The 27,000-nt window shown below is 39.1% G+C and overlaps 7 protein-coding genes across 7 annotated transcripts in view; 4 read left to right on the top strand and 3 right to left on the bottom strand.

The window, feature by feature from the left end:
* Positions 1 to 738: 738 nt before the first annotated feature.
* On the bottom strand, positions 739 to 3,645 carry Sur-8 (leucine-rich repeat protein shoc-2). The gene is made up of 2 exons (XM_032439428.2): positions 3,246 to 3,645; positions 739 to 3,182 (listed from the first exon to the last, which is right to left on the bottom strand). Exons 1-2 carry the CDS (start codon positions 3,643 to 3,645, stop codon positions 1,738 to 1,740), a joined length of 1,845 nt encoding a protein of 614 aa, XP_032295319.1. The 3' UTR covers positions 739 to 1,737.
* Positions 3,627 to 8,073, bottom strand: LOC116651930 (uncharacterized). Its single transcript, XM_032439429.2, has 4 exons — positions 7,932 to 8,073; positions 7,743 to 7,868; positions 7,048 to 7,682; positions 3,627 to 3,753 (listed from the first exon to the last, which is right to left on the bottom strand). The coding sequence occupies exons 1-3, from the start codon at positions 8,023 to 8,025 to the stop codon at positions 7,612 to 7,614; spliced, it is 291 nt and encodes a 96-aa protein (XP_032295320.1). The 5' UTR covers positions 8,026 to 8,073; the 3' UTR covers positions 3,627 to 3,753; positions 7,048 to 7,611.
* Positions 8,074 to 8,089: 16 nt separating this feature from the next.
* Positions 8,090 to 8,886, bottom strand: LOC6630695 (uncharacterized). The gene is made up of 3 exons (XM_002054366.4): positions 8,647 to 8,886; positions 8,406 to 8,585; positions 8,090 to 8,346 (listed from the first exon to the last, which is right to left on the bottom strand). Exons 1-3 carry the CDS (start codon positions 8,864 to 8,866, stop codon positions 8,306 to 8,308), a joined length of 441 nt encoding a protein of 146 aa, XP_002054402.3. The 5' UTR covers positions 8,867 to 8,886; the 3' UTR covers positions 8,090 to 8,305.
* Positions 8,887 to 12,346: 3,460 nt separating this feature from the next.
* LOC6630696 (cathepsin D) lies at positions 12,347 to 13,637 on the top strand. The gene has a single exon (XM_002054367.4). It carries the CDS (start codon positions 12,384 to 12,386, stop codon positions 13,512 to 13,514), a length of 1,131 nt encoding a protein of 376 aa, XP_002054403.1. The 5' UTR covers positions 12,347 to 12,383; the 3' UTR covers positions 13,515 to 13,637.
* Positions 13,638 to 14,050: 413 nt separating this feature from the next.
* LOC6630697 (U-Kazal-Dg21.2) lies at positions 14,051 to 14,623 on the top strand. Its single transcript, XM_002054368.4, has 3 exons — positions 14,051 to 14,258; positions 14,328 to 14,480; positions 14,536 to 14,623. Exons 1-3 carry the CDS (start codon positions 14,084 to 14,086, stop codon positions 14,547 to 14,549), a joined length of 342 nt encoding a protein of 113 aa, XP_002054404.1. The 5' UTR covers positions 14,051 to 14,083; the 3' UTR covers positions 14,550 to 14,623.
* Positions 14,624 to 16,252: 1,629 nt separating this feature from the next.
* Positions 16,253 to 16,957, top strand: LOC6630698 (uncharacterized). Its single transcript, XM_002054369.4, has 2 exons — positions 16,253 to 16,671; positions 16,739 to 16,957. Exons 1-2 carry the CDS (start codon positions 16,275 to 16,277, stop codon positions 16,792 to 16,794), a joined length of 453 nt encoding a protein of 150 aa, XP_002054405.1. The 5' UTR covers positions 16,253 to 16,274; the 3' UTR covers positions 16,795 to 16,957.
* A 7,219-nt stretch (positions 16,958 to 24,176) lies between these two features.
* Positions 24,177 to 27,000, top strand: part of cysu (Curly Su) — a 25,479-nt gene continuing 22,655 nt past the window's right edge. Inside the window, exon 1 of the mRNA XM_002054372.4 lies at positions 24,177 to 24,735. Within this exon, the coding sequence (XP_002054408.2) occupies positions 24,725 to 24,735 (11 nt within the window). The 5' untranslated portion in view covers positions 24,177 to 24,724. The remainder of the gene's footprint in view (positions 24,736 to 27,000) is intronic.

Raw genomic sequence — 27,000 nt, 5'->3', positions numbered from 1 at the left:
CCGTTTGCATTTTACGTTTTTCGTACTTTGTTTACTATTTTTGTTAAGAATTTTGTAATTAGATTACAATTGTATGCATACAATATCTCATGGATTCTTGAAATAAGACATAGTGTATGTATAGAATTCAAGTGTTTTTAAAAAATATTTGTGTATATATGTATGTATATGTAAAATATGTATGTAAAAGTATAGCTATAGATCGCACTATGATTTATGCATGTAGTTAAAGTTAGCTTCGTTGATTCAGTTGTATTTTGTTTTAAAAGTGATTTAAAGCCCATTTGCGTTGCAACAGAGAACAGCTCAATATACATATGTATGTATGTGTTTGTTCTTTACAAAAAAATAAAAAAAAAAAAAAACTCGTAGTCTCTCTCTTACAAAAATAAATAGTGCAGTGTTTAAAAGACAGAATCGATTTTGAGCTGTTTAGACATTACTACTCATTATTCATTATTCATTACTCATTATTCATTGAGTGCAACTGCGGCACCCACATATGTATGTATGTAGTACAACACTGATAATTATTTGTATGTATAGTACGGTATGCATGTGTAGAACCAGAGTTTTTCTGGTTCAATTGTTATCTCTAGATACTTATGTATTTTGCTTATCAAATAACTGGCATTACACTACTCGTAGGTATTGTGTTTTCAATGCTTGCCATACAAAAATGTATGCGATTTTGGTAACCAAATGCATGAGATATATAACAATTATAATTATAGACGCGCACACATATTGACTTTACGTTAACTCGATTTTTGTTTTATTTTATTTTTTTTTTTTTTGGTTTTTTTCCTTTAACTTTTTCCAAATGTTTAACATACATATAATGCATGTGCTAAGTATATGTTTATTACATTTATATATACCTATGGTGCGCTACAAGCAAATCCAATTTGTTGGTTTAATACACAAATATGTTCTTATAGATAGAGGTGCATTATATCCACATAGTACTTGCTTGAAGCGCTCAAAAAACTTGCAATTTGAACTTGCGTCGTTACTGTCGTCAACATTAATCAAATTATTTGTAATACTTTTGTTTTTATGTTCTTATAAGCATACGAAGTACTCTACTAATTATATTTATTTGTGTATATGCGTGTATATATTTTTAGTTTAAATTTGTTTTTTAATTTTTTTCAAACAATTCCTTGGCGCTTGCGTATTTTTTGTGGTTTTGAACATTCGATTTAGCTTTCCTTTATGACAATTAGTTTGTTAATGTCTTTAAACGAGTATCAAACAAAAAAAGTCTAAAGCTTTAATATAATTAAATTTAGTTTCGTTTAGTGAGTGTTTTTGTTTCTTTGTTTGTTTTCTTCTCTTTGTTTTTTTTTTTTTTTATGACTAGCTTGGAAGCATTAAACTAAAACCAAAAAGTTGAGGACCAAATCAGATGTCGCTAAGCAGCTTCAAAGTGAACAACTTAAGAGTTAAACCATAAGGTAAAAGCAAATCGGGGCAGTTTTACAATACGCGGGACGTTGGTATAACAATTTAAAGCTATCATTTGCCAGGCAACGCACTCCAGTCGGGTTTCGGGGAGAGGTTACACCCACAGGCATGGCCAGGGTCCGGGCTAGGTAGCGATTCTTAGCTGAGCTCGCACCGTTAGCGCCGATCGCTGGACTGTTTACCCTGCGTCTGTTGCTCCGTCTGCAGCTCGTACTGATAGTAGCAGTCGCTGCCCACATAGACGGTGCGCCAGACGCCATCCACATCTCACATTTGCCGATAAGGCGAGTGCATCTTAAGCCACTGCAGCACGAGCGATGGGCCGCCGGCTTGTATCTCGGGCGGAATAGTGCCAAGTGGGCATTTGTCAATGTTCAAATATTTCAAATTTTGGCACAGTGCCAATTCAAAGGGCAACTTCTCCAAGCCTGGATTTTGATTGATATAGAGGTTCTCCAGGCTTTCCAGCGAGCCAATCTCTTCGGGCAAAAACTGCAGATTGTTCTCGCTTACAGAAAGATGTGTGAGGTTGCTCAAATGGCCAATGCTACGCGGAAGCATGGTTATCTGATTGGTCTGTAGTATTAATCGCTGCAGCTCGTGCAGCAGGCCAATCTCATGAGGTAGCACCTCGATGCGGTTTTCCTCCAGGTCCAGGATACGTAACTTGCGTAAATTACCAATCGTATTTGGTATCTTCTTGAGCATGTTGTTGGACAGTATGAGTATTTCCAAATTCTGCAAATTCATGATGTCATCGGGCAGCTTCTGCAATGCATTGGTGGCCAAGTTCAGCTCCACCATGTTAACCCAGGTGCCAACATCGAGCGGCAACGCGGTCAGCATGTTCTCCTTCATATTCAGCTTTGTTAGACCCTTGGCTCGCGAGAATATACCATATGGTATCTTGTCTATACGATTATGCTCCAGATTGATGCTATAGACATTGGTGAACTGCGCGGGCCCACCAGTTGGATAGCTGGTAAACTGATTTCGTGACAACGTTATGGTGGTCAGCGCGCTTAAGCTAGCCAGCATGCCATCCGGCAGCTGTGTGATGCCGTTGCCCTCGACATTAAACTCATCCATGCTTTTGCAGTTCTTCAATGAGATGGGCACGCTGTTCAGCCGATTGTAGCGCAAGCCCAGACGCACCAACGACTTCAGATTACCAATGCTATCCGGTATGTCCAGCAGCTCGTTGTGCTGCAAATCGAGTGCACTTAGATTCACACAGTTACCAATGTCGTCCGGCAAGTGCTCCAAATGATTATGGGATACATCCAGCGTGGTCAAATTCACCAAAGCACCAATCGCACTGCCCAGCTCCTTGATTTTGTTCTCGCGCAGACTCAACATGGTGAGATTGACCAGCTGGCGCAGATCATCGGCCACAGCCGTGATTCTATTGAAGCGGAGATACAGCGTCGTCAATGAGCGCAGTCGATAAATGACTGACGGGATTTCTGCCAGCTTGTTGTGTCGTAAATCCAACACCTTAAGCTGTGTGCAATGCTTCAACGACTCTGGCAGCGACGTTAAGGAGTTCTCATTCAATGCCAGATTTCGCAAATTCACCAGGCAACCAATCTCCGTGGGCAGCTGCCCAATTTTGTTGCTGTACAGGTAGAGTTCGGTGAGATGGACGCACTCCCTAACCGTATTGGGTAGAACAGTGATAGAGGATTTGCTCAAGTCCAAGCGCTTGATGCCTAACAGAAAGTAAATCCAGTAGTAAATATCATTGGTTGATTATTTGGTCCGATTCCACTTACCTTCGTCGCGGCAACGCTGCAATGCCTTGATGACATCCTGATCCGCCTGGATGTTTTTCACAATCTTTTTTGTGGTGGGCTTGGGTTTATTCGATTCCGGATGCTTAACCGTCACCATTTTGGGACGTGTCTCGGGCGGCATGATTGCGTTGATTTCGTTGTGTGTCAGATTGGGACCGTTGCTGTTTGTAGGATTCCCGCCACCACCGTTGACTGTGCTTCTGTTACTTTGATTAAGAGCTGTATCTGCCCGGCCGCTTCCGCCGCTGTTGCCACCGCCGCCGACGACGCCAAAGCAATGTATGGCCTCGGAGGGACCGCTGCTGTTACTCTCTACGTGCCCTGAGGACGATAGTGATGAGGTTGATGCGGTTGCACCAGCCGAGGAGCACAAGTTCATAATTTTGCCCAGTCTTGCGGTCGCCGGCGACAATATGTTGCCCAGAAGTGTGCCAAAACGACAACAACAACAGCTCCAACCGCAGCCAGTGGAACTCGTTGCTTTTCCCTGCAACGTTCAGATAAAGACAATAAGAAACAGGCTAGGTTGGACGAGGAGTGTACGCTGCTTATTGCAGCCGTTTATCAATTGTGCGTCAGACCGTAATACATGCGAATACTTGGCCAGACACACACACACACACACACGGAGAGAGAGACAGACAGCCGTGCGTCATCGTCAATGGCTTAGCCTCCCGACCCACACCCACGCGCAATTTATTACTTTTGCTTTTGTTTCTCAGTCCTTATTAGCATGCGCTTCAACAAGTTGCCCATAAACTTTGCTGAAACTCTACGCGCGAATCAATAATCAACCCTACAGTCACATCAAAAACAATGTGTTCACCTCGGCCTGTCTAGGCGGTAATGGATCGCGTTGTAATTGAGATTATAAAAGGTATAGTCCAATCGGGAACAACAATGCAATAGTCGCTCGCAATTGGAATGCTCCGGCTCCAGGTGTTATTTTAATTTAGAAAAATTCTTATACTTAGATGGTTGATTATCTTCGTATACTACAAATTTAAAGTCAATAAATACACTGCCCTCCCTAGTGTAGTTTTTACCTAGGGGTCCAGCTTGTGTTCTGCTAAGGGAGGTGCTCGCCTAAAGCCAGACATTCCCTAACTTAATAGACTATCTTTAAACACTCTTCATTTTTGCCTAAAAGGATTATTATTATTTGAAAAAGTTTGAAAGTAAAAATGAGTCAAGTCAAGACAAGGATATTTTTACTAAATGTTATCAAATATGAAAAGTGCTTCATATTTCATTAAATGATGCAGATAACATGTTCTTGAAATTAGTGAAGTGCATTTATGAGCCCAACCTCTATCCATCCATTATATGTGCATTTGCCACAAACTTCAGCTGTGGGGGACAGCGACATCAAAGCACGTGAACGACCGCACCCAACCGGCCCACTCCCACACCCACTCAGTACAAATGCTGCTCCTGGCCATGTGGCCAAGTGTCAAGGTCAGAGGAGCTGACAATTCCTGCAAGTCCAATGCCAAAGGTGAAGAGCGCACTCAGCAGCAGCAACAACAAGTACGACAGCAGGACAAACCTCAAATTACCGTTATATGGCATTACGCATGACCACGCACACACACATATTCACACACACACACACACGCAAAGAGGGACCGCACAGCGTAGTGCATTATTCAACCTATCAAATTTCCAGTAAATCATAACCCTGTCTTTATGTATGTATGTGCATGCACATATGTATATGTGTGCATGCATTCATGTGAGCAGGTCGGGATATAGTAACTGGCAAGTGCTCTGGAATTTTTCGCAAATTATATGTGATAACGAGCAACAGAAAACAGAGGTATAACTACATAAGTGCCATAACAAAAGTCTGGCCAAGGCTTTGAGTCTGATTCATGACAAATTGCCATTGCTTCTTCAATCTTCTTTGATAATTATGGGGCATTGTGCGCCATTCCTTCTTTATATTCAGCAGCCTCATCTGCTTATTGTTGTTGTTGTTGTTGTCATATCGTCGCATAAATTTCGCTACGCTGCGCTGCGCTGTTGTTGTGGGTGGCGGAAACGAAACGAAGCAACTGCACAGCAGAGATGCGTTATGTGTGATTTGTGCCGCAACAGTTCTGCGAATACACAAATATCTTAACATGCGCTAGAGGCATAAAAGACCTGATAGCAAGTCCATGGCAACAAGTTAGCGTTTAGTTCTTATCTTGCGATAGCATATCTACCTTCGGTGTTATCGGGGATATCTGTTTTTTTTTTTTTTCAAACAAATTTAACCAGCCTTCTATTGGGTTCGAGAAGTCACAGTTTAATCAAAATAACAAAAATTGCTCATCTCCGACAAGTAGTCCCCATACAAATCATACACACACAAACACACACGCACAAAAACACAGGCCACCCGCAACATTAGCACTTACAGTTTCTAGTAAGAAGCCATTAATTATATTTTTAATTTGTTTTGTTTGTCTTTTACTTGTTTTTTTTTATTTTTTGTATATTTTGTTCACAACAAGCACAAATCTTAATTGCGGCAGCGACCAAAGAACAACGCGAGTGAGCAACGAATGTTTTTTACATCTATGGCCACCCTAAGGCTGCAACATTCGCTAAAATGTTATTAACAGCGCACAGACCGTTGATTCTGGCTAAATTTCCGTTACATGTAGTTCAGTTCTTCACATAAAAAATGTAGCTATCGTAATTTAGAGAATTAATGGGAAATTTATGAAAAATTACGTATAAGGTTCAAGACTGAATAAAACAGCTACTTCCAGCAATACATGATAAAAAGTGCCTTAACATAGTTATAACAGAACAGCTGTTGCTTAACACTATCGATTATTTTTTTTTGCACAATTCAAAATTGAGGCAACGACCAAAATTCGTTTCGATAAGACGTAAACGCAAATAAAATTTAGAAGGCTTATCAATATGCGTCTAATATTTCACGAACCATAGATGGCGCCACGCACAGGTCGAAGTGCCAAATTCAAAGCGAGTCCACTAATTTAATAGTTATCGATGCGTAGCACATTTAATTGTATTCTTTAATACAGAGATTAATATTATATACTCAATTTAAAACACTGTAGTAAACCACACAGATATTCTTATTTATAAAATACACGATATGAAACGATTGCATTTTGTCGCTTCAATGTGAAAATAATGTGAAATGCGCAGTTTCAATAACGACACACACTTTGTGGGAGGCAAGCCACACTGCACTCTCCCAATTGGCGGCATTTAATCTTTCGTGGTCGAGGTCTAGGTCATTGAAGTGTGGCTATTGTTATTCAGTGGCAGGGTCGCACTGCCACATTTACATACGCATTAGACACACACACGCATGCCCATACATTGTATGTTTGCACATATTCGCATGCAATCATATGTGTATTGGTGCACACTCGTGCATACGTACGTATATAAATTCTCGAGAATTTTCCTATAAACTCCATCAATACTTGCTTATAATGTATGTAACTATATAATCGTGTGTACACACACACACACACACACGCATATATATATATATATAATGCAGCGACGGGGCTGAAATGTATGCTTCAAATTGATGTGGCCCGCAGCTATCCATACACACACACGCGCACACCTACACACACCCACACACACTCAGACACACACACACACACCTACACGCACACACAACAATAGACGGACATTAGATTGTTATACATAAATTATGCGCAATTTGCTGGATTCCGTACTTGCGACTGAATGCCGGAAGCAGGTTGAATGTCAAATCAATTAGCAATTAGGGATAACTAACCTGTTATTAGATCGCCACGCGACTAGCTGGAAAATCTTAGCAGCCTTCACCGTGTGTATGTGCTGTACTGTGTTGCAGGTTCCTTTGCTGCCGCCTGCCCGAACCCAGTTTTTCTTGTCGTTGTCGTTGTCTGCGATTTGTATAATGTACACTTTTTCTTTTTCTTTTTTTTGTTTTTTGTGTTTGTTCTTACACTACAATGCTCATGTTAGGATTGGAGGATATTTTATTAAATAAGAGCGATTCACGTATTTGTATAAATTTGGAGCACGAAAAAAGAGTAGCGCACAATTGAAATATGTATTTTAAAACAGGGCAAAAATTGCGTTTAAAATTGAATTATCGCTTATTTAGTTGTGGCGTGACGATACAACAGTTTAGCCAGAGAGAGAGTTACACATAAAAACAGCAGCAACAGCAGTGACAGCATATATCTATATGTATATCCTGGCGACTTGTGTGCCCCACAAACACCAAGCGAAATTTAATGCGATGCATGCGCATGCGCATGGGCTGTGGCGCCATCTAGCGTCTGTTTCTAATGCTGTTGCTGCCCTTTCACCGCTAGAGTTCCAACTTTTGGAGCTCTTCATTGCTGATAAACTCACAGGCTCTTTGAGATATGATGCGATAATCTGGAAAAGAAAAACTATACAGTTTTTGAGCGTTAAATAGTTACTGCAAGATCCACTTACCCTTCTGGTACTTGCAGTTGTATATACGCATCACACAGCTGCTGGCAAATGTTCGCAGGCAGCCGTCGTGCAGAGCACAAACCACACGATATCTGGTGGGGCAAACATCTTGACACTTATTAGGCACTGTTGAGGCACGCGGAATATAAAACATTTATTTGAATTATATATTCGAAGCACTTGACGCACCTTGCAAAGTGAACAGTTGTCCATAGATAATACCAATTGGAGCTAGCAAGAGAATTACAAACAGCTTACTCTTAAAAGCTAGTCCAGTTTTCATTGTGCTTGCTTCTTGTCTGCAATTTCTGTAATAAAGCTATAATTTAATAACAATTCGAAGATGCTTCTAGTGAATGTATTTTTTTTATTTTTATATTGCTGTGTTTATTTGTTTTCAAAAATTGTGTCAATATTAATACAATTTATAAAAATACTCAAAACTGGCAACAGTTGTGAGGGTCAACTGCGTTTAGTCTGGATGCATTTCAACGTATGTGTGACACATTTTTGTATTTAATTTGATATTTTCAGTTCCGGTGCTTCAATTTAAACTAGCATATCTATACCTGACATTCACCCTCAGTTGGCTCGCCGATATAAGCTGCAAATATAAAGTCATGTGTTATATAGCTTGTATAGTATCTTTGTATATGTGCTCACCCATTTCCTGCTGGCAGGCAAATCGATTCAAGAGACAGCTGTTGAGGAAAGATCTTGTCTTCCATCCGGTGGTGCCATCTGCATTAGTATATGCGAATGAGGCACAAAGTCCACTGCCGCCCAACGGGCAGATATCACTGCAATACTTCATGCACTTCTCACGTGTTGTCTGTTCCATCTCTAGATGTATATATAGAATGTCAAACATTTATATCTAAGTAAAAGTTCAGAGTCTACCAACTTGTCTTGCAACTGTTCACGCGATTACAGTTTTCCGAGCTGAACAGGCAACCGTTTTGAAAGACACGGCAAGTGCCGTCCACAATACTCCAGACCAAATCCTTATAGTAGGGTGAGCAGCGAAATGCCAGCTCGCATTTTCTAGGGCAAACGCGGGTTTGGGCCGAGCCCAGGCAGAAAAAAATGCCGAACAGTGCGATTGTTAGCGACAGTTTATACATGCTGCAGGTGAGAAACTAAAAGTTGGCATCATTCGAATCGCTCATTTATACCGATTCAATTTTTTTTTTTTTTTTTTTTTTATCAATTGCTTTGTTTGACTAATAACAAAAGCCACAATATGTGCTTAATATTTAATATGTGTATTATTTTTCACTTGTACAAATGCATACCTACACGTACGTCTAAAAAAGCTTATTGGCTGAGTAAATAAGCAACTTTACTTACTTATTATACACGAAGCTAATATATTAATATTAATATAATTTTTTTATTGTTTTGCATTAAATGTATGTCAAAGAAGCTGGCAGAAGGCAATTTAAACCAACGTCAAGCCGAAAACATTCAAAATTTTTGTAATTTTGTATATTTATAACAAAAGGTAAAGGTAAAGGTATACCTAATATACGCGCAATTTCGGATTTGAGCAAATAATCTTTAAGCTATAAAGTGTCAGATATGTGTTTAAGCTTGTTTTCAAAAATTGAAAACAATTACCGCCTGGCAATTTGGCAACATATGCATTTTAATAACTTTTAAAGTACAAAAGCGACAGATGAATAAACAAAGATGCTGAAATGAAAAGGTTAATAAGAGTTACAAAGGGTCTTATGAATTCAATTATGAATAATTTGGCATGCAATTTTAATTAACCACGTGTTATTTTAATTGTCAAAACACCAGGCTCCTGGCTGCGAGTGAGGCAACAGATCAGTTTACTGGTGGAGCCAGTTATGCGCCGGCTTGGGTTCAATTGGCCACTTGTTGCAGGCAGCGTCAAGCCATAAAAACAAAAAATATCTACTTTGAACGCTGGGCGCTTTTTGAAAGTCATCTCGTTGGAATTGTTGTTGTTGTTTTGCTATGCTACCTGTTGAAGGTATTTTGCTTATTTAGAAAGTACAATTTTTCTTTTTCGGCTTTAATTGAGTATGATGCTTGAAACCGCTGCGATATCGACCAACATTTGACGCCTTTGACTGCGGTAATCATTCTCCTCTCCATCAGCCAGGTGACATGTGCGGATATTAAAGCAAACGCCCACCCAACGCCTTCTCGATACTGCCCACCAGTCAGTCCGCTGGATCGTGGGATCGCAATTAATTCAGATGTTCGGCAAGTGAAGGGTACTTGTTTATTATAAGGGTTAACTAGATTATTGAACACTTTATTTGTAAACCTTAAGACACTTTGAAATTTATTTATTATTGCTTGCGCTTCGGCCTATGCACAACGGCTACTCTCACGAGATGTCCTGTTTTCTTATTCATGATTAGAAAAACTTTTTTGTGCTTTTTCTTTATCTTTTCCGGTTTTGCTAAATGCGTCATATTTTTCCCTAATTTGGTCGCACTCATCGTTTTTGCCGGAATGTTTTCACTTGTTTTCAATATTAACAGGTTCCCAGTTCCTGGGAATGCCGCTGGAAGAATTGCTTTTCCTGATGCTGTTGACGGCCTCAAGTGCGGCCAATTGATAGTATCGGGATGATAATGAACTAGAATGCCTGACTTTTGCATAGACACATGCTCTTTAACATATTGACTGCTGGACAGCTTGATGAGCAGATAAGCGATCCACACCCACATGCTGAACATAGCCAACGCGTTGAACTGAACGCTTGTCGACCTATTGCCAGACCTCAAGATTTCAATTAATAGCTTTGTAACGAATCGATTCGTGGCATGAAATGAATTATATAAATTGAAAATCAAATTGTTAATACTGGCTGCATGTAAGCTGGTAGCACGCCTAGGTCGAGATCATTTAAGGCAGCCCATGATTTATGATCGGAATATAACGCGAGTCATTGAGAAGACGCTGGCTTAAGGGTCACGTTGTAATAATTATCTGGTTAACTGGGTGTAAAAGTACCTGGAAATGAATGTTCAAAGAAATCATTGTCTATGTGCTTAGCTGATTACTGTGATTTAGCCATACGCAAATTGGGATTCACTTTTTGAGATATTTTTCTCACATCTGTTTTTGACTCGATTGTTTTGTTGATTTTGTCAAGAACTTCTCCGAGAGAAAACCAGTTCCCACTGTCTAACAGCCGCTATATAAGCCTGGCTTTTTCAACGAAATCAGCTAGTCTCTAAAAACTTTCCATCAGAATGAAGTTTTGCTTTGCACTAATCAATTTGCTGCTCTGCTGTGGCCTTATAATGGCCGCTGACCGCTGTCCCACCATTTGTCCAGCGATTTATAAGCCTGTCTGTGGAGAAGCTCTAGTGGGTGGTCAACGAGTGCGTTGCCAGTTCTCCAACAGCTGTGCGATGGCTGGCAATAGCTGCACCAAAGGAATAAGTAAGTTGATTGGGCAACATCTCCGATGCTAAATATATCCGGATATACCAAGCTATATACTCCTGACATTGAAAAACTTTACATCGTGTCATATAAAGAGTTCTACCTGGCTGAACGAGAACAATTAAATCGCTAATGTGTATCCTCAAACGGTTTTAGAGACAACAAGTACTTGCTGATAATTTTCCTTAAATATCCACACTCGTTAAATTCGCAAAGAATGATATTCGTGCAGTCAAAGTTTGAAGGTGACTGCCATGGGCTTGCAGTCTTAAAGCCACTGCGCACATAGCTCGTAGCTGATGTTACAATGTAAACACAGATTGAGCAAACTTTTTCAACCGAATTTATTATTATTAATTGATCTTTCATTAATTATTTATTTATGTGAATTTTCCTTTACAGATTGGCGCGAAACTCCGAATTGCAACGGGCTTTCAGGACGTTGTAGCAGCCTTTTAAGCTAAGCACAACTCACAATCTATGAATAAATTGTTGCACTTTATTAAAAATAAACTATTCTATTTCTGAAATTATTCAGTTTTTCAAAAAGGTATCAATTTTTAGCATTATATTTTGAGACATGGCTTAGAACCAAAAACTTAATAAATCAAGTTTATTTACACTTTTTCAATTTCTAAATTGAAATATTATTTGTATTATGTTATATTTAATGCATTTATTAAAGTTCTTATTCGCCGTACTTAGAATTGTCTAGAATTGTTACAACAAAAATATCTAAATGAAAAGAATAAATTTATTGGTTCAATACATGAAGGACACATTCGGTTTGGCGTTTTTCTAAGTAAAGAATTAAAACAATTACAGTTCTGGGATCGCAACGGTTTGGTTGGAGTCCGGGTTTCAGCTATTGTTTTCATATAACTGTAGTATTATGCAGAGCTATATCAACATATACACCTGTATCTCAATTTGTATGCTACAATATAGCAATGCTTGATAAAATCTTGCTAAATATATAAAATTAGCTTGCTAGATCTTATGTAAATCAAAGTCAATCACATTATTTTACGCAGTTTTTAATAGCCAACAAAAATAAATGTATATTTTAAAGTTTGAGCACACATTTTGTTGGGATTTATGGGCCAATTACAATCAACAGCTGTTGTTACAACTAACAACACCTACACTAAGTGTTCCAGAAAAACTATCCCAGTAAGCTCAGTTCTCTGTTAAGCTGCAACCGAGATGCCGCAAACGTGGTTACTAGTTCTTTGCGAACTTTTGATATTCTTATATACATTCGCCAAGGCGCGTATGCTCCGAGTTCCATTGGAGGTTCAGAGAAAGCCGGCAAGTCAGTTGTCCCAAAGTTTTCTTGCTACCCAGTCGCTGCAGCTGATGCTAGACAATAGGGACAATGTGGAGTATTATGGGCGCATTGCCATGGGTACGCCGCCACAATTGTTCAGGGTAATTTTTGATACAGGCTCGGCCAACACGTGGCTGCCCTCCAGCAACTGCCCAGATAGCAATATAGCCTGTCAGCAGCACAGCCGGTATAAGGCACACAAGTCGAAGAGCTATGTGAAAAATGGTCGCAACTTCTCGCTGGCCTATGGCAATGGCCATGTAAGCGGCTACCTGTCGCAGGACACGTTACGAATAGCTGATGTAGTTGTGCCCGACCTGATCTTTGGAGAGACCTTGTCGCATCATCAGGCTACCTTCATCCCAACGAGCTTTGACGGCATTGTTGGACTGGGTTTCAGACAAATAGCCTGGAAAAACTCGACTCCATTCCTGGAGCTGTTCTGCCAGCAGCATCTGGTCAAGCGATGCCTGTTCTCCGTCTATCTACGACGCATGGCCGGCGAGCTGTATGGCGGTGAGATCACATTTGGGGGCATTGATCACTCCCGCTACAAGGGCGCACTGGACTATGTGCCACTGTCCAAGGTAGGTTACTGGCAGTTTGTGATGTCCGGCGTTTCTGTGGGCAACAAGAAAATCGATGGCAGAGTCAACGCAATTCTGGACACAGGCACATCACTGGTGCTAATGCCGCGCCGCATCTTCGAGCAGTTACAACAGGCCATTGGGGCTACGATTAAGAACAAAACCTATATCGTTAGCTGCCATTGGGACTATCTGCAAGATGTTCAGTTCCACATTGGAGACAGGAAGTATGCACTTACTGCAGCAGATTATGTGGTTAGTCTAGAAACGGCAAACGAAACGATCTGTGCGAGTGGCTTTGTGCCAATTGAGTCCGACTTTTGGGTGCTGGGCGATATATTCCTGACGCGCGTCTATAGTGTTTACGATGTGGAAGCCGAACGCATTGGATTTGCCGAAGCAGTCCAAGATGAGGACTAGCCAAAAACGTGATCATAACGTATTATAATAGAAGAATTATTGTATGATTGCTTAATAGAATATTTATAATTTAATAGCAAACATTTAATTAATGCTTTATATAATATAAAAATTTCATAATGATCCATAATAATATATTAATAGCAAATAATAATTAACTTTTAGCTGGGGATTTACCTGTTCGCGGGCAAAACTGTAAATCTAGTATGTTAGAATCTATAAATGACATAATAATGGTTTGAAGTTTACCTCATAGTGTTTATATTTGCTCTATAATTAATAAGTAAATGAGGCAAACCTGGTGAGCTTGAGCAGAGCGCTCGATAATCCCCGTGTGTTGCGTTTTTTGAGAGAACGAAACCTGTTTATTTAATCAGCTGATAAGGTGCCTCAGCTCGACCCACCCATTGCCTAAACCTATTCACAAAGACATAAACAAAAATATTTACATACACACAGTAGCTAAAGCTGCTCCCAGCGTGGGCACGTTTTGAGAATATGCTATATAAGCTCATCATATAGAGCACCGCGGCAACAGTTGACGTTTCGCCGCTGATCTAATATTTAAAATGAAATTGATTTGGGTTATATCAATTTTGTTTGCTCTGGCCTTAAGCCACGTCAATGCTAATTGTTCGGCTGATTGTCCCGAAACTGAGGATGTTGTGTGGGCACTCGGCGGCGGCTGTAGTGTCTTCCGTAATAAGTGTTTCTTTGACAAGGAGAACTGCTATCGCAAGCCACGTGAGTTAAAGACTAATTTAGCTTAAAAAATAAACAAATTTAGCATGATCTGTTTCTGTTCACTTGCAGCTCTGACTATTACCACCAAGGAGGAGTGCCAAAAGTTGTGCCCCGATATTTGCCCACAGATATATCAACCGGTCTCAGGCACTTACAATGGCCAAGTAAGAAACTTTGGAAATGCATGCGAAAAGATTGTACACAGCTGCAAAACTGGCGAGAGTAAGTATAAACATCTTTTATATGCAAAATATTTGCTAAAAATCACTATTTTCAGCATTCTTGGACTAAGCAATGACACCCGACATTTTAATTAACAGCTTGTAATAATAAATAAAAATATATGCACATTTTGACATAAAACATTCATAAGCCAATGATTATAATTGAATTCAATCAAATGTGAATCTCTTACCTAGTATTATTTGATTAAATATTAAGTGAGGGCAGGTAAGGTGACAATTTAGAATCTCACGGATGTGAAATTTTTTATTTGTATGTATAGTAAATGTGAAAATCATTTGGATTTAGACTATTATTTATGATTATTATTTTCTCTTGTCATTATCATTATTTTTTATTATTATTATTATTATTATTATTATTATTATTTTTATTATTAATTTTGTTAGTAGAGTAGAAAATAATAGGAAACTAGAAACCTGATGAAGATTAGTAAATACCATGAAATTGAAGTCTTAAAGTCTTCTCTGCTTACTCACAAAACAACAAGTATATGGGTTTTTATATAGGGTGCACTTTTTGTTAATCTAGCCCCTATTTGTTTTTATGTGTGCAAGAGCATTTGTAACAATGCAATTAAACCTGTTTAATAACTGAAAGGGTCACGTTTCTACGTCGCAACTAATGCACTGATAAGAACAATTTAGTAATTAAAACGAATTGCATTCTTTCAATTGTGAAGTGGGCATAAATATAGCGTGATGTGTTTGTTTTTCTGATAACTTCAATTTTTTTAAATTGGTTACAGGAGTTATTCACCACAGCTCAAGGCAACCACAGGAGTCATATAGGATATAATTACCTGCAGAAATAGTTCGTAATTATAATTTATTTTCATAGAAATGTCGAAAGTATTTATTAATTTAAAAAATAAGAAATGTTCCAATAATACACAAATGTTTAACAATATTTAATAATCGCACATGCCGTAAGTCAATCCCATTTCGGCTTGCAATAAATTCTTGACCACAGCATGAAACTTGTTTAGTAACTGGAAGAGGCACGTTCCTACGTTTGCCGGGCACTATACATACATTTATAATATATATAATAATTTGTGCACTTCTGATGAGGTAACTTTTATGTGAATAGCAAAATACCCACAAGACAGTAGTTATCGTGGGACCCACTTACGTTGTGCTGAACTTGTGCATAATTTACGAGCTCTTCAAAATAAACTTAACAAACAAATCATAGTCTAAAATTCGTTTTATTTGCGAAGTAGGCATTGGTCTGTGAAACTAAAAAGGTGCGTTTTGTTATTTGTCTGGCCCTGAGCCAAATCATTTCCGATTGCCCAGCATATTGTGCGGCACTGGACGTCTTATATTTTGTTTACTCACATTGAGTCGCCTTTTAAGAGAAATAAAAACATGCTTTAATTTTAAGCCAAAGAAGAATTTCAGCTAGTGGGATACATATTTTAATATATAATTCACACTTAGTTTAAGCGTACATATTTTTACAACTCGGTTGCATAGTCAGAGTTAAACTGAGATAGCGTTTAATTATAGTTTTAATACATTTTTATATAGAAATAATAGCTCTTAATTAACAATTGAAATTTATATTTTTACGATTAAAAATAATAGAATTGTTGACTGGGACGACTAATAAAGACAATATAAATTATATAAACAAACAAATAGCTTAATTATCTCAGGTCTAGCGAAAATCACACGAAGTGGCAGAGCTCTGACGTCACGTCGTGCAAAAACATATAAAAGCGAGTTGACTTCTGCTTGAATAGACAAGTTAGGAAACTACCTGCAGATGAATGAGATGCCGATGCCCAGCAGAAATATACTCGTGCTAGCAAGTGCATTAGCTATTCTTCTGACCAAATTGGAGCAAGGTCAGGCGCGTCATAGCCTATTCGACTGTAACGTGCAGTACAAATGCTCGGATGAAAAGGAATATGTCTGGGCAACCGACGAAGAGCGTTGCCATGTCTTTCACAATAGATGTCTGCTAAAGGTGGAACAATGTGCGCGGGTCAGCCAAGGCAAGTCGGAGCTGATTGAAACCGATAAGGAGATCTGCAAGCAGAGTTGCGTCAAGGCGTGCAAAAGAAATTTTGAGCCAGTCTGTGCACAGTTCTTCCAGGAGGAATATCTGACCTTTAGCAATGAGTGCGAGATGCGGAACTATATGTGTACCAAGGAAAGGGGTGAGTAATTGTGAATATTTGATATCATTGAAAGCATTACGAATAGTTTATGTTATTTTCTTGACAGCTTACTCGTTTTATGCATTGGGCGAATGTGTTGAGTCTCCTTCATCGATAAGTTAAACATCTGGAACTACCTTTTCATTGACTAAAATTTAACAAAATTGGACATACAACATATAAGTATGGGCTTCAATGTCATTGCATAAAGATAATAAAGATTTACCGCTGTATAATCGGAATTCCATATCAAATGCGATTATATCAGCGAGGCTCTGAAAGCCAATGACCTGCATTTACCCACTTAAAACTGACGCACGTTGTTTTTAGTTACTATCTAAAATCTCGTTACACTTGACGCGTGCTGTAAAGTTCAAGTTCGAGCTCGAGGTCTGAAAGATCATTCACCGACATTGTGTTATTTCTCACCAAAAACTGGAGCAAATCAAGAGTGTGCAAAACTTTTCCAAAAGTGGTTGCTATATTAATCAAGATCTTAATTTTGTCATATAGCTAACTGTTTTATGGAGCTTGATCAGTTTTGTGGAGTGGGACTATAAAAGGGCAAAGATGTCCTAAGGAAAACATCAGTTGTCAACAAGCAACAATTAGGCCACATACACAAATAGCTTTGGTTAAAAAAACACACAATGGCTGCTACCCTCGTTATTATTTTGAGTTGTCTCGCATACAGCTTTGTAGACTCTTCTCCGTCGTCCTCCTACTCGTCGTCAGTTGGTGGACGTCCAGCGGTACAAGGTGCTTACGTTTCAGGGCCAATTTTAACCCGACCAGCCGTGCCTGGACCTGTTGTGTCTGGACCATCTCCATCTTATTTGCCACCAGGTCCTGCTGTTTCTGCACCTGTTGTCACTGCACCAACTGTACCCGTTGTACCTGGAGTTCCATATAGTGTGGGTGGTAAACGGCCATTTTCTTATCGCCCTGCAGCCTATGGACCTGTTGTCGCTGCGCCATCTGTACAGCGACCAGCCGTAATTGGAGCACCTTCAATTGTGGGTGGTGTGCGCCCAGCTGTCCATGGCGCTGTTGTTCCTGTACCAGCTACCCAGCTACCAGTGCCAGTACCACAAAGACCACACTTCGCTGGAGCTGTCCCACGACCGATCCCAGCAGCCGGAGCTGTGTCAAGCGGCCCAATCTTCTCTGGACGTCCTCGAAGTGGCTACGGCTCGCGCACTGTCGGCTCCAAGGCTCCATACTAACTGAGGAGCATGACTTCATGATTGACATTTTAAGGCCCGAACTTTTTGAACCTATTTTTTGAACATATGCATAAAATTACCAATGCAATTTAAAACAAATAAATAATGCAAACAAATAATTAAACAGCTCTTATGAGTGTTTTATTTGGAAATGCCCGAAGAGCATTTGAACTAATCTGTATATATATATACCGAAAACAACACATATACCCTTATATACCCAAAACCTCACACACTTTTCATTCCGCACTTTATTTAGGGACTATGCTTATTCTTTTCCCAGCGACACACTTCCTTATCCTTAATTATAAGCATGTGGAGCGGTATCAAAAAAGTAAAAGAATCTTAATCGGTATATAGGAAAGTTTACATACCACGTGTTGTCTGTATAGCTCGTTAATTCTTCGAGGCATGCTTAAAACCCATTTCCCAAAATCAATATTTATGAATATTATGAGAGGGGGTGAAAAAATATGGTCGATATGGGAATATATATCGCAAATTTTAAATCATTAACTTTCGCAGTGTCCCGGATTGCTTCATTCATACAGACGAGCGGAACGGATAGATTGAGTCGACTTGTTTGTCTGATCAATCCTGTATCTATTTTATGACACACATTCTTTCTTTGTTGTTTCTGTGCATACACGCATTGTGCATACAATATACATTTACATATATTTTACACAAAAACATTAAAGAATAATAGGTTTATTTTGATGTCCGTATACATGTCGTTGACGCTATGTAATCCAACTCCAAGTCAATAGGCGAGAAAATTGTAACATTTTATGTTTTTCACAGCTTAAAGTTTTAAGTAACCAAATTCGTATTACAGATCTATCTAAAATAGTTTTCGCCCCGCAAATATTGCAAATCGATAAGGCGGAGCTTTAATTTAAGTCAATACATTTAATAATTATTTAGTATATATTTAATAATAATAATAATATTTATATTTATTATAATCAAGAACTTTTAGCAAATTTTCAATAGGGTTCTTTAGGGCTTAGAGGACAAGCACCCACCTTGAGTGTGTTTTCATCAACAATTGGAGCAGTTCAGTAAATTATTTGTCTAAAAGTGTATTCTTGATTTATTACGCTTTTAAATTTGCATTATTATAAACTGTTAAATTTGTACGGGCCAATTTACAAACAAATGCAATTGGTGAATGAATTTGATGAAATTTGATCTATAAAAAAGTCGAGCTTCGCCAGAAAGATCATCATTTCCAAACAAGCAACCAGGCAACACAAATCGCTTTGATTAAAAAAAATAAAAGAAAATGCCTGCTACTCTCGCAATTATTTTCAGTTGTCTCGTATACGGCATTGTAGCCTACTCTCCAACATCTTCGTACTTGTCACCAAGCGGACTTGTGCCTGGCGGACGCCCAGCTGTTCAAGGTGCTCCTGTTTCTGGCCCAATTTTAACCCGACCAGCCGTCCCAGGACTTGCGGTTCCTGGACCCGCTGTTTATGGACCATCCCCATCTTATTCGTCACAAGTTAAAGGAGCAGCCAGACGTCCATCTGTCGTAGTTCCTGCCGTTCCAGTTGTCGCTGCACCAACTGTACAGCGACCTGCTGTTACTGGAGTTCCACACAGCTTGGGAAGCAAACGCCTATCTTCTTATCGTCCTTCAGTCTCTGGAACTGTTATATCCGCCTCAACTGTACAGCGACCGATTGTCATCGGAGTCCCATCTAGCATGAGAGGTGTACGCCCAGCTGTCAGTCGTCCTGTAGTTCCTGGTATCGCTGTCACTGCTACACCAATCCCGCAGAAACTATTTTATGCTGGAGTTACTGCAAGAAAAATCCCAACGGTTGAAATGGGTGCAGTTCGTCCAATCTCATCTGGCTATGGTTCCCGCACCGTTGGCTACAAGGCTCCGTACTAATTGATTATTGAACCTATAAAATCCGAACTGCCGACTCCACTTGACCCATTTTGTGCATAAAACTAAAAATTCTAAATATTAATAAAGAAAATAAAAATAAAAATATTCTCCAACGATTTAAAAAAAAGAAAACTCCCTTTTTACTCGTTATTTTTTAGTTTGCAACAAGAAACATTTAGTCTTGTTGCTGAAGCTAAAACTACATTCGATCGATACGAATCAGAATAGCAGCTTTTACAATCCGTAATATAATAATTTTCATATAGATTTTTCATATAGCATTGTACATTTTAAGATAGATATCAAAAATGATTTTTACCTGGAAAAATTAATACTGTTCCGTGGTCCGTGGTCGATGTTAAAAAACATATTCGATCATGTGCAAAAAATAGTCAAATGAGGCTTTCGAAAGAGAAGAGTTTGTGAACTTCTCAAGATACAAACGAAAATAAATTGGGCCATTTTTAATATTGAGAGGAACTGATTCGGAAACGCAGATGTATCAAATTTGATTCAGAAGATTTCTGATGCAATAAGTCCATATTTTTTGGGAGTTTCATTTAAGTTAATATTTACTTATAAGAAATATATATATGAGTATATACATTAAGCAAACCAGCCTCTTTATTACCCATAAGTATTGAACAGTTTAATTAAGAATTAAGAAAGAAATATAAACTTGTTTTTGATTATTTGATTATTATCGGAATAAAATAACATGCCAATAACACATATGAATAGATATGTATGTATGTGCATGTAGTATGTAGATTTTTAATTTGTTCCACCCGGCAACAAACTTCAAACCTAACGGGCAAGAACATCAGCGTCAATTAATGGAGCCATGGGGAATTCCGAGGCATACTTTCCAAAAAAGTAAGAGTAATTAGTAAGTAGAATAATTAAGAAGTACTTAACTCATATTGCAAAGTGATGTGTTTAATGTATGCAATAAATTATCGCTTAGACAAGCTTGTAAGATATCCATTTAGATGTACTAATTAGGTAATAAGATGTGGGTCAATATGCAATAAAATAAAAAAAAGTATTCACTGGCTGGATTAATTTTTGTAAGCAGGAGCTATAAAAGCGTCAAAGAATCTCAGAGAGAGCATCAGTTGTCAAGCAATCTAGTAAGGAGTTTATTCAATTTAAATACAAATTGCAAATATGGCTGTCACTTATATTGTCCTGCTCAGTTGCTTGGCATATGGAGTTATAGCTTATCCTCCAACAACGTCTTACTTGTCGCAAGCTGGTGCTGGCTCAGCGGCTTACAGACCTGGTCTCCCAGTTGTCTATGGATCTGTGCATGGTGGCCATAATAGCTTCAATGGATTTGCTGGCAGACCAATCTCATCAGTTGGCATCGACTCAATTGGCCCAATCTCGACCGGCTCAATCGCTTCCGGTTATCAGCATGGTAGAGTTTACCAGCAAGTACAACATCTCCCTGTTCACGGAGCCGTCATTGGCCAACATATCGGAACTCCAATTGACATTGATTATCGCCATTCCAATGCTGGCTATCAACATGGCATCGCCGCTCCAGTCTCTTCGGGCTATAGTCATCACGTGGTTCCTAGTAAATATGCCCACGTGCCTTACTAACTATTCTCCGCTGGCTTGGCCGTTATGATATCTGAACTGCTAATACCACTAGAACGTCAATGCACATCGAATTGTTTTTATATCCACAGTACAGTTTTTATAATAATGTTTACTCGTGCTGCGAGCTCAAAAAGAATAGCTAATTAAATGAATAAATAATATAAAATATTGAAAAAAAAATTTGTGTCATTTTTGTCGACTTTTTCCTAATAAATATTTTGGCTGCATATATTAAAATATATTTTCGTTGTACTTATAACATGCGTTTTGGACAGCTGCTAATACAATGCATAATACATGAGCTATAAGTAGTTTAGGCCGTAGCCAGGTCGGTTTGCAATTTCTCATTAGCTGTTGCCATCGCTATAATTGGCATATAGAAGACTTCATTATAAGTAGCTATGGCTTGATTTTGGATTGTTCGTCAAATATGTTTAATTATATTTACCCTCAGCGAAAGCCAAACGAGTGCGAAAAGAAAAAATTGATCGTGAGGCATTTGAAAAGAAACCTTCGCTTACCCAATACTTAAATAGCTCAGGGTCGGCTATGGTCGGTTTATGTTGTTTGGCTCATGTGCAACAATAAGAGCAAATTATGCTTACAATTGTCCAAGATATAGCAAATCCAATTGCTTTGATAAGTGCTCTTTGCCAAAAATGAAATGTCATGGCAATAATGATTTAAGAAATGTATACAAAAATATCGTAAAATTAACAAATCCCACCATCGTGGCTAACAACTCCGTCACATTATGTAAGCGTAATAAAATTGGCTTACACACTTCAGGCCACTAGGGAGCTTGTGCCGGAGGCGCTCCAAATCTTTAGCCATCTATGACTCATACGCTGCGTTGTCGCCAGCTGGGCATTTGGGGTGTCTGCAGAGTGCCAAAAGTTTTTAATTTCTGAGACATATTCGTGCGATTTTCTTATACAATTAGCTAGGCGGCCATTAAATCAGTACAAACATATCAACAATTGCTCAATCGCTTCGATCAAGTAACAAATAACATTGTGCCGAAAATTGACATTTTGTAAGCATTTGAAAAGTGAACGCAGCAGCAACAACAACAAGCCTACATGCGGTGCGTTGGTAAAAATCTTGAACATGTTAAGAATGCCCGCAAGGTTGTCTGCAGCGACTGTGGCAGCCATTCAGCGCCTCCAACTTAATTAAATTGGCTTAACATGGAGCATTTGTGGCTCAGTTGGCTGCTGTTCGGGCGAGCTAATCAAATGGCCAATTTGAAGCCGCGTTAGCAATTAACGTTTGCCAAAGCAACGAGCTTTTTGTCAGCTCAAAGCGAAACAACATTATTTTGATGCACTCGCATACAAAATGCCATGCGATAAATATTAATTAAGCAACTCAATGACAAGCTAGAAAAATAAGAAACTAATATGCAAACATGCTAATGTTTTGCTCTACATTTAGGCGGTGCGTAAACAAAAATGTCACACGCCATTAAAATTTAATGGCATGTTTAATAAACTTAAAGTAAAACGAGACAAAAACGAAACAAAATGTAATGCTGTCAAACCAGGTCGATAGCGCAGATTGTAATGCGTATAAAAAACTGCCTCTTGTTGTGCTTAAATAAAAGAACAGCAACAAAGCTGAAAACCACTTTTCAAAAATGCGTGCAGCTCGTGTCGCACTGTGGTTGTTCTTATTGCTGTTGAAGTAGTTGCACAATATTCATGCGTTCATGCAAAGCAATTGTAAAGACAACAAAGCCACAATCAATATCAAAGGCCATAACATCGATATGGAAAAAATACCAAAAAAGATTAAATTTTTGAGAGTGGTTCAAATTAAATTAATTTTAATGGCTTAGCTATTTGACGTGTTTGTGAGCTTTGGTTGATTTTAGGCTTGATATTTTAGCGTGAATATTTGAATAAGAATGTTTGAGTTATACAAATGATTTGCTTGTGCGTATGGCTCTATAAATTTCAATTATTTAGCCAGAGTGAATGAAGTCTAGTTTAATGTAAATAATTACATAGCCATATACCATACAATTTTGAATATCATTACTTTGAAATGTATCGAAACGATCATAGTTATAATCATAATTAATATATATTATAGTACTATAAAACACTATACAAATGCTGCTTTCTTATCTTGGGCACTTGCAGTGTGACAACTAAGATTGAACTTACAAAATAGTCTTACAGTATTTAAAGACTTGCATAAGATATTTATAAAAGATAAGTTTAGGATATACATAACATTTAGGATTATGTAATAATAAGAAATTAATCCCCATCCAACAATGCTCATCGCATCACGCATTCACATTTGTCATATCAATACAAAAGACTTAGGCAACGAACCTCATGCGCATACAACTTAATTAGCTACCACGCCAAAAGCTACCACAGTAAATTCAACACATGTGGGCAGTCGTAGCCCGACGAGCGAACAGCTCAAATTTGCACTCAAACACGACAACGCGACTCAAAGTCGAGCTTAAAGCCCGCATCGGAGAAGTTCGCTGGCGCCGTCATTGGCTTTGGGCGTTTGTTTTGCCGGTGTTGTTCGCAGCTGCTTGCCTGATAACTAAAGTACAGGGTAAATATCGGGACCGTTGTATTGGCCTGCTATCGCTATCGTGTCGCTGTTGCTGTTGCTGTGGCCGTTGTCGCTGTCGATGTTGTTGTCGCTGTTGGCGTTGGCGTCGCGCCGTTGACGTTGACGCAGCCGCATTCAAGTCGGCAAGCCATTTGGTTTTGTGTGGCAGCATTGGGCTGCTGAGTTCAGTTATTTGTTGGACACACGCCGTGGCGGTACAGCAAGCGGCTAACGGTACTGGGTGCTGGGTGTATAAAGTGTTCAACATATAGCAAAGCAAACAGCAAGTGCAGTGAATAAATTAAGTGAAGAAAAATTTATGAAAAAAAAGTGACAAAGGGTGAAACTTAAAAGCACATGTGTTTACTATATATTGCCGGCTTAAAACGAAACAAAAAGTAACAAAGAAGTGTGCTAAAAAAACAAAAGACTTAAGCAACAAACCTGAAGAAAGAAGACTTTGTGCATAAGCCCAGCAGCTGCGTGCTGCAGTTCGGCCAACAGGCTTGAAAAATAATTAAGGCCAAGTGGGGGAAAAAAAAAAATACCATCATAAGAAACTGCGTGGGCTGTCGCAACGTTCCACTTTATCGTTCCACCGGCCATAATTGGATTAATCCGCAGCTTTTGGTGTTTGCGTGCGAAAATCGACGCAAAAACGCATTTAAAGAAGTCATTAACAGCCGCAACGATCTACGGCCAAGCGGCAACGTGCAACGTCAACAAAATGATTTTAAGGTATGTTTCCTGCCCCCCCTACGGCTCAGCTACTTGGCTAGTTGCGCGAATTTGTATTTATTTTTGTGCCAAACTAATGAGTTGAATTTTTATTTATGGCACGTCGCCTTATTTCAAATAGTTCAAGTTAATTTTGCCGCGTGTGTGGCACAAAGCTGAGCCTAATTCAAACTCCTAACTAGCTTTAAGAATTTTTGTAGCTTTATGTAATTTTTATGTGCCTGGCGCTGAGTTATGACAACTTTCTGTTGACATTTTACCGTTTCTCTTGGCGTGGCACTGGAAAGTTCTGCGTGGCCGGCAGAGAAATTTGTGTGAGTTCTGTTGACGCTGTTTAATAAACTTCTGCCTTGTGCCATGTTTGTGTTTTGATTACCACATTTATATTCAGGTTGTAGATGTTGTTTCTGTTTTGATTGTCCGCTGTAAATGGTTGCCACATGTTGATTGTGTAGTTGTAAAAGTTGCGGGCTTAATGAGTTCTATGAAAGGCTAAAAGTACCACATGTCTGTTGTTCCTTCTAAATAACTGAGTACATCCGCGACTTATGACTTCCGAAAACTTTCTACACAATATCTCTTTTTTGTCACGCGCCAATCACAGCTCACACGGCTCACAACTAATGATCTTGTTACGAGCCTGCAGCTGAACAAATCATCACAGACAGCCTCTAGGCAAAGCTTAGCTGGTTTAGTTAATAAGCGTATAGGTCATGCTCTTGGCTTAGTAGTGCCCGCTGTTTGGGGCTCGTTTCGTCATTCACACCTACTTAAATTGAGCTCAGCTTGACTACAGTTTCATTTAAAAAGCAATTAAGCAGCAGCAAAGGTGAAAGATAAGATTTTAAGCTAGGCAAAACAATATGGGCACAATTTTCGTAGAATTGAATATATTATTTTAAATAGTTAACTTTTCGTCGAAGGCGCATATAATCTCATAATGACAAGGTAGTCGACTAGTCGGCTTAGCTGCGGCTTAAGGCTGGGCAGAAAGTGCTGTTGTAGGCGTGGTTAGGTTGGGCATGAGTCAGACGCTGTTTAATGCCTGGCAATGCCTTCGAATATCTAATTGTTCGTGGTCTTTTCCATGGTTCTTGCTGTGGCTAACGGCAGTTCGCACCTCAGTTAATAGCTGAAATAAGCATAAGACTGGGCCAACAATTTATGGCAACAATATTGAGTTATCGCCTTGCTGTTAATTGTCGGTTGTTGGCCACGTTTGTTGGTTTGTTTGTGGTGCCGAGAGCATTCATAAAATTAAGCTATTAGTAAACATAAATTAAGAACAGAGCGTGATCATGCGTTTTTTTTTTTTACATTTGGATCTCTAGCCAAAAAAACTGTAGGCGTTAACGAGGTCATTAACATTTCTATCGAAGTTCAACTCGAGTTACACAATTGGCCAAATGATTGCCAGTTGTTGATTTGGAATTCATGCTCAACCAGTTGAAGGCCTGCGTCGTCTGTGACTGCGTCTGGATTTGTCCACTTTACTTTCTCCTTAAATGTAGAAGACAGGCTAAAAACAGCCTTAAGTGCAACGCGCAGTTGATTTCCTGCTGCAATTGCTGGTCATGTGCCCCGCACTGGAACTGGGCTGCATCTGCCGCGTGACTTGCTAGAAATCCGGTTCGAGCAAAAGTTATAAAATGAAGACATGATTGTTACTATAGAGAGCAGAGCCAACAGGTAGTTGCAGAGAGATTATAGTGGCTGATCGCACTGACTATGGCTGTTGCCACTGCTGCACGTCGAATTTGTGTCAAGGCTGCTGCAGCTCAGTCTGCAGTTGGCAATTTGCATGCACTTTCTGTGCCACAGCACGCAAATGAGCCACAAATCGTAGCTGTCGATTGGTGGGCGTGTTTTTTGAAATTGGAAAGCGTCCAAAGATCGAGGTGCTGCGATAAAGACGCATTGTGCAGCGTAGTAATGAGCCACTGTCCATAATAAATCATTCGTTTGACCAATTTCACAAATGTATCTCGGCTCAAACATAGTCCACAAAAATTGGAAGCTCTTGCTTTTGTTACATAAACAGCCTTGCAAGGTTCAATTGAAGACAGCAGCAGCAGCCACAGAAGCCGCCACAGCCAAGAGCTGTGGTAAAATTGTGAGCTGTTTCTATTTTGTACTTGAATTCGTTGTTTTTTTTTTTTTTTGCCTGAGCATCGTTTTAGGTCATGTGCTTTGTTACAATTACTTGTATAATGGCAATTCCTTGTCCCCCCTCCCGTTTAGCCATATTTCTTGAGCAACAAACCA

The sequence above is a fragment of the Drosophila virilis genome, chromosome 2, assembly GCF_030788295.1.
Source record: "Drosophila virilis strain 15010-1051.87 chromosome 2, Dvir_AGI_RSII-ME, whole genome shotgun sequence".
Taxonomy (NCBI): domain Eukaryota; kingdom Metazoa; phylum Arthropoda; class Insecta; order Diptera; family Drosophilidae; genus Drosophila; species Drosophila virilis.
The sequence above is the reverse complement of the archived record's forward strand: the minus strand, read 5'-3'. Positions and strand labels throughout refer to the sequence as shown.